Here is a 9,735-nt window from a genome sequence, read left to right as displayed (position 1 = left end):
CCTCCTTGTAGGCCAGTGATTAGGTCGGCCTCGCAAAATTACTCCTCCTGACAAGTACACTTGACACAGGAAAACTATCACATCAAGATATCATTGTTGAGCGTCGCCACCTTCTAGCTGACATTGGCGATGGCAGATGCCAATTGCTCACCCCTAATGCCTTCCATGGGCTTTAGCTTTTCGATAGTGAAGATATCCTAGATGTAGACCTTTCACATCCGGCGGCAATGATTATCACAAGAGGTTCAACAATGTCATTCCCGCCCAAGCCGACCATATCCTCACGAGTGTTGGGGCCAGAACTTTAAGATGGAGGGTTCAAACATGTCATGTAATGCTAGGAGGGGGCCAAATGATCTGAATCAAACAAATTTTCTGGCACATATGGAGGACTAGGAAGCAGGTATACGTGTATTTGTGAGAGCCTAGGAGGAGCCACGGCCCTTGCCAGTCCCCCTATTTATGTTCCTGGTCCTGGTTAGTACATAACATGGTTTCCCAGTCGGTTCTAGTACACAACTCTAAGTCGGTTATACCATGGAGATAGTATTCGTATATTATCCAACTCAATTATATGAAATTGGCTAGAACAGTTTGGCCTCAGTTGGTTTGTAAAACCTCGAATAACATAATCCTTGAAATGTGTAGAAACCCAGCCAAACATAATCAGCCCGTAGTTGGCTACATAAACAAAACTGTCTCCAATATATAATTCTACAGATTTTATAATGGGCGAGCATTCGCTCATCTTGCCGTGACCCAATCACAGCATGCAAAGTCTAATGGGTGGTTGTATGCATGCATATGATGATGTAAGCAAAGTATAACATTCTTTAAAACAAAAATGTTTTCTAGGTTAAATCATATGTCCAATTTACAATCTGTTTTCACTACTGGTTTTGTATCATTGGGTGACTCTCAGCTATATCCCACTCGAATATATTCTGACAAAAAACTGACCCTAAAGTTGCCACCCCATGATAAATGAAGTTGCCATTGGAAAATTTTGCTACCATATTGGAAAATTGACTTTGTACCAACTTTAATATAAACACAATGGCTACTTCATTAATTACTAGGTGGCAAGTTTTAAGATGCATTTGTTGCCACCCCAAGATAAGGAAAGTTACCTTATATTTGTGTCTAAGTTTTCACCGTGTTTGTATCAAAGATGCCACGTGGCAACTTTAATACCAACACCCTGACTGTGGCAACTTTAATACCAACACCATGAAAACTTGTTAAGATGATTTTTTCCATCTAAACTACACATGGGATCTAGTATCCAATCTCTTGTCGAGACGAAACCAACAATGAAGACAAAATGCAAATCATATATGTGGTTTGAGGGTTAACACATTTTCAAGTTTAAAAATCAACATTTATTGTTGTTGTTACATGTAATATGCATGCCTGCATGTCGTCGCGTAAACACTCCTATCATGTGAATGTCCCGCATTATTAACATCACAGTTCTATTCCTTGGGGTGCTCCTATACATAACCGACTAGGATAATAATACACAATCATGGTTGGCTCTGGCATATATTCCTATCAGGTTCACGTGCAAAGGTGGTTATATAATAAAATAATTTAAAATTTTAGTTTCACTTATGGTTTGCAGCTAACCCTACAAACCAAATTCAGAAGAGTTTCATTGCAAATTGGTCATCACCAAATCTCACATGGACATTACATTAAATTTACCCAGGTCTCACATTCAGGTCACATTCACTCCAAGACAAATATCACAACACACGACGACCACCATATGATAACTTTAAATTTCAACATGTCAAGGTCTGAAATATGCCCGTATTTTTTTGGAATATGACAGTTCTTCTGGTTGCAAATGAGAATATGACGATATTTGAACATATGTGACAATTTTCTCACGTGCATCGTGGGAAAAACATTTATTTTATATAGATAACACAGATGGAGCAGGCTCATGCATCTAAACACATGACTCACTGGGGAAAGTAAGGTTTGAATTTGCATAAGAAAACTAAGAAAAAATATGTGGAAGAATTAAACAGCCAATAGTTGCGTACTACTCCCTCTGTTCCTAAATATTTGTGTTTTTAGGGATTTCAAATGGACTACCATATACGAATGTATATAGACATATTTTAGAGTGTAGATTCGTTCATTTTGCTTCGTATGTAGTCATTTGTTGAAATCTCTAGAAAGACAAATATTTAGGAACGGAGGAAGTATAATGGTCTTAAGGCTAGATGGGCTTGAGGAATAGGCTCTCGACAGTCTCCTGAAGATGTGTACTTGTTGTGTACACGTCGTTCCTATTATCATAGAACAATGACGAGCTGCGTGCTAAATCAATAATTGGTTGCAAGGCTGGGAGAAGCGCATGATTTTCAAAGCGAGCTTTGTTCAAAATCTTCCATTCCTCTTCTATTAGTTCATCGATCCTTGCAATGGCCACCTTGTCTGTGACTCCATGCTCATGGATGTAACACTCCACGGAGCTTGCTGCATCACCCTTGCACTTCCGACGCTGTATACGGCATTGTTAATATACGTAAAGCGACATGAAGTGTTTACATATTATTATTATAATTAATCTTCAAATAATATATAAATTTATACCTTAAATGCAGCAATGTCGTTCATGAAACGTACAATCTTTCCACCTGCTATAACAACGTCGGGTACGCCAGCTGCCCAATCGAGTGACTGCTTCATTATTTTTCTATCCACGCCTGCCATCACACTCAACGATAGTGTTGGTCCGCCTACCGTTAGGCTAGTCAAATTTACTTGATCTTCAAATTTTGGCCAGTGATTATTGTGTGACCATTCGGCTTCTTGTAGATAACCGCTGACGTGATTTTGAAACTGTATTCATGGGTGCATGCAAAAGATAAGCGAAATAACTTAATCAAAAGGGCTAAAGCATAATCATGAATATTTTCTAACATAGAAAGGGCATGTATGTATTACCGCTTTTCTAAGGTAGGAAACATTGTAGTCGACGTTGGCTGGCACTTCATCCTCAATATTCTTAAATGTTATCAGCAACTCCATATACAACCTCTTGAGGTACTCTGGTAGAATATCAACGGCACTTTCATCCCATCTATAGGACCAATTGTGTGTGGCACAAAAGAAAATAGTGAGACACTTCTATTAGCTTGTTTGTGCTCATAATTGTTTCTAGATGAAGACCTACTGATGGCAGATCCAGATAAAAGATCAACATCTCACTACAAGATTCTATCTCACGATTTACAAAATAAGGAAATCAGGGTTGATGGAAGAATATGCGCAAGAATCTGGCTTCATATGAGCTAACCAGAACTTTATTCTCTCTGTCGTATAACGGCTAGAGTACGCGTGAGTCAACCTGATTTGTACTAAACCCTAGATGCATATATAAAGGAGTTGTAGGCTAAGGCATAAAAGGAATATGCAAATCACAATCCAACTCAATCAGAAGCAACTATGAGCAATTTGGAAGATTGGTTCAAAGTACTCTAGATCGCCAACCATGCCGAGAACTAGAGATCGATGGGATCTTGACCCACTAGTTTATAAGTTCCTTTAGCCACCAAATACTCGTGTAATATATTTTGAGATAGTGAGAAACCGACAGCGAGGGGAGTAGGATTATTACCCACCACGGGGCCTGAACTTGGGTAAATTTTTTGCCTTGGTCTTAACCATTGTTGCGAGATATTTTGATGTGATCCTTGTGTTGCCCCACCTCCATGACATGACCTCCCAACTATGTGCAATGGCAAACCAATCGCACATGCTTCAAAAAATACACATTTGTGCAACTGCATAGCTACATTTTGTCTTAGCGGGTATGTGGGTGATGTTGTAACGATACCATATGGTTGAAGGTCACAACCCATAACATCCTTCCCTTAATGATGCATCAAATACTAGCCAACTTCAGATATCTAGAGTACTACCTACGTTCAATGATAGCTTCTCATCTCCACATATGTGTGTCCTCAGAACCGACACATCCAGGTTACCAGTTAGTGGTAGTGGATGACCGTGAGGAGCTCAGTGACCTCATGCTTGCTATAGTTGTGCGACATAGACATATCTACGACGGGTGGTCCTTGACAGAGAAGAAATGTGTCTTCCATCCTCTAGCAACGAACCCTTGTACGTTGACGATGTAGTTGTTCCCCACCTCCCAAAAAATGCCACTTCACCTTGACTCTATGGTGGCAGCTCCTTCATCTACTAGAAACATTGTTAGATCCATGCTAACAATGGTGTATCTGTGGTCGATGTATCTTGAACTCGTCTAATTAACGACAATGGCGGGGTGTTGGCCCTACTGAGGCGACACCAGTCATCATTGTTGCTATTTTTTATTGCTAAATTCCATATTGCATACATTTCTAAATTTAGGTCATGTGCTTATAGTGTTGCGTTGGAGACAAATCAGTTCCCTGTGTAGTGCATTAGACCATCTCATCAGTCAATTTTCACCATGTGTGATTTCCTTTTACATTATCTCCTACTAACTTCTAGAGGCATATAAGGTATATCCTATTCTTTGCGGTGTGTCATCTTGGAACCCTTCATATCAAATATGTGTTCATGTCTTATCCAAGATATTGTATCTATACACAATCTAGCACATCCAGTTTAATTTTTTTAGTCATTATGACTGACATAATTTCAATAAAAGTTGGTTCACTATACTAAATAATTGGCCCATGCATAAATATTTGAGCTTGCAAATGGCTAATAGGAAACAACTATTAGTGTTTCATAGGTAAAGATAAATCTGATTAGTAAGAAATATAATGTCCACCACTCCACCTTTGTATGGCTTCATGTAACTTCCGACAATCATCTATGGTAGCATGAATATCATATGTGTCATCCACAGTCGTAATAAGTACAATCATCATTGCGATAATACGTCTTGGTAGTTTGAAACCTCTCTGATAATATACCACATAGGCCCAAGTGTAGCTCTCCACCACGCGACAACGAATATAACTTAGTCCAATATTTCTAGAAAAATTGTTCCACCACCTACACATTAGAATAATTAGATTTATTTCAATAATACATTTGATTGATTTAGAAAACATTGGCCCTTCTCCATGTCAGAAAAATGGATCACACCATAAATATCAGGGGTTCCATGAGATCATGAACATAATTAGGAATAAATATATAAAAACATGCTATGTAGGATATCACTTTTAAATTCTACACATAGAAAGTATTCTGTGAAAACAACAAATAAGTGTAAATTATATCTAAGTTAGGTTCAACATAGCTAGGAATATTTCTCTCTTAGACCACATCAAGTAAAATAGGATGAACAATAGGCATGCACTAGATCGTTATCCATAAGTACCCAAATCTATGGTAATGTGTAGGAAATTATTAGGCCATCAATATTGCCACAAAAATGATAGTAGGAGATAATTTTATCCAACTTAAACTTTTCATTAGTCTTTTGAGCTGTTGATGTAGGTTTTTTGGATGGCTAGTATCAGAAGTATGCTACAAGCTCATTCTCATATGAGTAAGGATAGCATGTTGAAAGCACATTTGGCTAGCTTACATAAACTGTAAAACATGGAGAAATACCACCTTGAATGTTGTTGGCCCGAAAGAAAAACTATAAATTATTGTACCTTTTGTACTACTTCAATCTAAGAAAGTAAAAATATATGTTTTTCAAATAAGGAAATAACATGTATTTTTTAATGAAATCACAAGATAATATACAAGATTATATTAGAGGTAAATAAATTGCGAGATAATAATTAAAATTTAGGGCCCATTAAATATGTGAAATTGTGAAATCGTATAAAAAATAGATGGCTCAACTTTGATGTGTAATAATCAACAAATCTTTTGTTGGTAATGATTTACACTATGTATGATTTACATTATTATTATTATTATTATTATTATTATTATTATTATTATTATTATTATTATTATTATTATTATTATTATACCATCATCATCATCTCAATTTATCATGATTCAAAAGAGAAATAAGAGTTTAACTTACTCAGTAATCGCTTTGAGCTCCTTCAAGTGGACATGTTGTAAAAGGTTAAAATCTAGTTTTGCGAGCTCCAATAGAACTGGATTATATCCTTCCTCTTCTTTGTACTCAGAGATATAATGCAGTGTCTCTATCCTCTTACAAGCCCGTGGCAGTGGTATGTGAAGGGCCCGTTTGACTTGATTAGCTAGTGGGGTCTTCAGATCACTACCCCTCATTGATCTAAGATGACGCCTCGCAAAAGTTATGGCTTCTTCGAGTGTTGGCTCACCATGAACATGAAGATGAGCTGCATTATACAAACTTAATAGCCCCTTTGGATCATTTGATATGTCCTTACTGAAGCCCCCATCTTGGGCCTTGAATTTATTGAAAACATCTGCATCCACAAATTGTTGTCTTTGTCAGAAATCTAATGTCGTCCTTGTCAAGCTAGTTTGAGATACAGATAATGTAACTCGAAGGCATGCATACTAAGAAAATCAGCAATTAATCAAAGCTTCAAAATTCAATCAGCTGGCCAATTGTTAATCTACATCCTCTAAATGTCATGGGCGTCATCCAATGCTATGATAAATAGATACAGTTAGATACCTGGAGAAACCCAATGGCCATGCTCCCTAAGCAAGCGAAACCCTAGAGCAACTTCACTGAGGCTTGAGCTACTAAAAAATTCACTCTCCAAGATCTGGCTTAGAATAGTGTCGATCTGCTCTTTAAAGTGGTAATCTATTCCAAGATGTTGGAGTGTATCCAGTAAGCAAATTTGCGTTGCCATATTGTTACAAGACTTAAACATCATGCATACATGTTCCTTCAGTTCATTAGCTCTCACCAACATCCATTCCTCAGACTTCTGCAATTGATTGCTTAAGTTAACAAAAAAATGGATGCAATACATAGATCCATAATCAAGTTATCCAGTTTGTATCCAAATAGTGGTGGATATTTCCCACCAAAACTGCATAAATGTACTCATGTTACAAATGAATAAGACTCATAGCCATTTTTGTTTGATCACCATATGGTGTTAATGTGAGAATAATAGAAGCATGTAAATAAAATGTTTTTCTTTCTGTTATAAGAATACAAATTGTGTAATATTTTTGCAAAAACACAAGGGAAATATTTGTATGTCACTATGCACACACGATTATGGGAGTAATATTGCTAATGTTGTTATTTTGCACTAGCTATCATTTTCCTCCGGAGTAGCCCCTAAATAAATTTAGCTAGTGACATCATGTCCCGATTGATTCTTAACAAAGGTGAGCCACGTTATCAGTATGATGTTTTTTTCTTACCTTTTCACACTAGCCTTTTTTCCTCAAAAAAACGGAGCACTTTTATCATATTCTTCGTGCACATCAATTTTTTTTGTTATGGGACAAGGTATCATCTAGTTATTGCGAAAGCAAGTACGTTCTAATAATGTATAAATGTTGTTGTTTTGAAGAAAAAAAAGTTTTTTGGCACATGGTGTGTCATGTTCCTAGGATTAACCAAAATTAATAATACGAAACGGAGCCAAAGTTCCAATTTGATTGGTAAGATGCCAGTGGGTATACTCCGTTTATTTCACAGTACAGTGCATATTAGATTTATTTTAAGTCAAAGTCTGGTGAAGTTTCAGCATGTATGCATTCAAAAAAATCAAAATAAATACAATATGAAAATATACTGAATGATAATTCTAATGATATTTATTTGGTATTATGGATGTTGCCTTTATTTATAAACTTAGTCAAACTTCACAATATTTAACTTCGAAAAAAATAATATATGCATTGTATTTTGAAATGGAGGGGGTTTGATTTAATAGCCTTGCTAGCTTGGTTTTCAACTTTTGATGTATACCTGCAGTGGTTCTGGCTCATATCCAGTAAAGAAGTCGCTCCACGGTGAGGGTTCAAAGCCGGACTGCTTTTCAGGAACGGCGGCAGCAGCCAGTGGCGAGGCCACAGACCGACGACCCTGTACAGCTGACCGGGCTCCGCCGGCGAAGCCTCCGTCAATTTTCATACAGCACGATGGTTTAGCCATTAGTTTTCTTGGGCTTTTGGTCGCTAAGACAAAAGTTGCCTGACCTTGCCCAGACTTCATGCACACTCTGGCGCCGCCACTGGCAGCAACGGCGGATGCCATGAGAGCTTACGAGTGTCGCGTGTTGTTCTTCTTCAGGAAAAAGCTAGCGAGCTCGCTATAGTTAGCTTTGGGGAGGTATGAGAATGCATGCGTATGAGAGGCCTTTATACCCAAGGCCAGCCCCAGCCCGGGTCATTGGAATATTCATGCATAGCCGCCACCATGCATGCATCTTCTATTCTTCTAATAATTAGCAGCCGGAGTGCCGCCACTATGTATAGCCGCCACATTGTCAGGGTCACCTAAGCAAGTGCAGAGTTGGTCAAAACCCGGTGCTAAGTCGAGTGCTAACACAAAATTCGTTGGAGTCGACTATTCAACAAGCACCGGTTCTAGAGTAGCGTTGACTCCTATATATACCTGCATAGATGCGCCAATCGCCCGCGATAGCTTAGAAGCAGCTTAAGATGGAATCTCACAGTTGGAAAAGTCGATGTGGGTTCTGACGTGTGAGGCCTACACTGCAGCGGTTTTGGATTTGTGAACTTTATCCAACGATACGCACGCTCTTAGACCTCCTACAAGTGTATCACATGAATTATCATGTCTACCAACTAAGCAATTTAGATGAAGTGACATACAATTAAATGGAGAAAGCAAGAGGGATGGGTACCATGATATGATACCGTGTCGTATTGCATGTTGTGCTATTCTGTGCCATGCATAAATATAAATGAGGTCGTCTATAATACCACCTTCAGATACTATGCACTATGAAGGTAATATCATATACATGATGCTAGTATATGACACTCCCACTACGAGCAGCCTTAGATCTCAACATTTTAGGTTCACGCATCGACAATAAAGATATGGTGCCAAAATTGGTTACCCCGTGACGAATTAATGAGACCACTTGTATGCCTCACCAATTCAGCTCCTCAACTAGCTGACGATCTGATAGATGAAACTTCAGCTCAATGGAGAGAGGGACTAATCCGTGATACTTCCTTGCCATTGGACGGGGATGCCATTCTGATAACTACGTTATGTACATGGCTTCAGAACTTTTGGTCTTGGAAGTTGGAGAGGACAGGAGTGTTCTCAGTAAGATCGCACATATCCCATGTTAGTGGCTACAAAGTTCAGAAGTGAAAGTTAGCTTGAGGGAAATATGGAGTCCTTCAAACCATGCAGTAGAGGAGAAGGGATGGACTATATGGTGACGCCGCCGCGCCCACCGCCCGGAATCGCCTCTCCTCCTCGAGTCTTCTGCGCCGCCGTCGCAAGGCAATTTCCCCGAGCACCGAGTGATGTCTGATGTGTGCTTGCTGTGTGCTTGATGTATGCTTGCCTGCTTGCTGGATTCTTGCTTGGCTGTGCTTGCTGGCGTCCGTACTACTAGTACACCGAGAGAAATAGCTGCACAAAGGAGGCTATCACTTCTATCTATTGCTGCTTGTTGATGTTTGTTGGATAAAATTACTTGCTGATGTTGCTGCTTGTTGATGTATTTTCTATTTTGTGTACACCATGAGGAGTTGAGGACCTGGATCATTCAAGACAAAAGAAAAGAGGCTTGGAGGCAATCACGCAACTAATGGAGTCGAGGACATTTTGTT

The 9,735-nt window shown here is 38.7% G+C and overlaps 1 protein-coding gene across 1 annotated transcript; it reads right to left on the bottom strand.

The window, feature by feature from the left end:
• Nucleotides 1-2,233: 2,233 nt before the first annotated feature.
• Nucleotides 2,234-8,173, bottom strand: LOC119271178 (tau-cadinol synthase-like). The gene is made up of 8 exons (XM_037553102.1): nt 7,886-8,173; nt 6,623-6,884; nt 6,032-6,317; nt 4,813-5,031; nt 4,280-4,348; nt 2,965-3,070; nt 2,611-2,859; nt 2,234-2,518 (listed from the first exon to the last, which is right to left on the bottom strand). The coding sequence occupies exons 1-8, from the start codon at nt 8,171-8,173 to the stop codon at nt 2,234-2,236; spliced, it is 1,764 nt and encodes a 587-aa protein (XP_037408999.1).
• Nucleotides 8,174-9,735: the final 1,562 nt, after the last annotated feature.

This window comes from Triticum dicoccoides, chromosome 3A (genome assembly GCF_002162155.2).
Source record: "Triticum dicoccoides isolate Atlit2015 ecotype Zavitan chromosome 3A, WEW_v2.0, whole genome shotgun sequence".
NCBI lineage: Eukaryota > Viridiplantae > Streptophyta > Magnoliopsida > Poales > Poaceae > Triticum > Triticum dicoccoides.
This window is presented reverse-complemented; position numbering and strand designations above follow the sequence as displayed.

What these genes read in the sequence shown, in the direction of transcription:
- LOC119271178 (XM_037553102.1), bottom strand. Translation starts at nt 8,173, where the DNA reads ATGGCATCCGCCGTTGCTGCCAGTGGCGGCGCCAGAGTGTGCATGAAG. An exon ending in TTTCCTACCTTAGAAAAGCG is followed by an intron (nt 2,860 to 2,964) that starts GTAATACATACA and finishes CCATGAATACAG; the next exon opens with TTTCAAAATCACGTCAGCGG. An exon ending in ACGACATTGCTGCATTTAAG is followed by an intron (nt 2,519 to 2,610) that starts GTATAAATTTAT and finishes TGCCGTATACAG; the next exon opens with CGTCGGAAGTGCAAGGGTGA.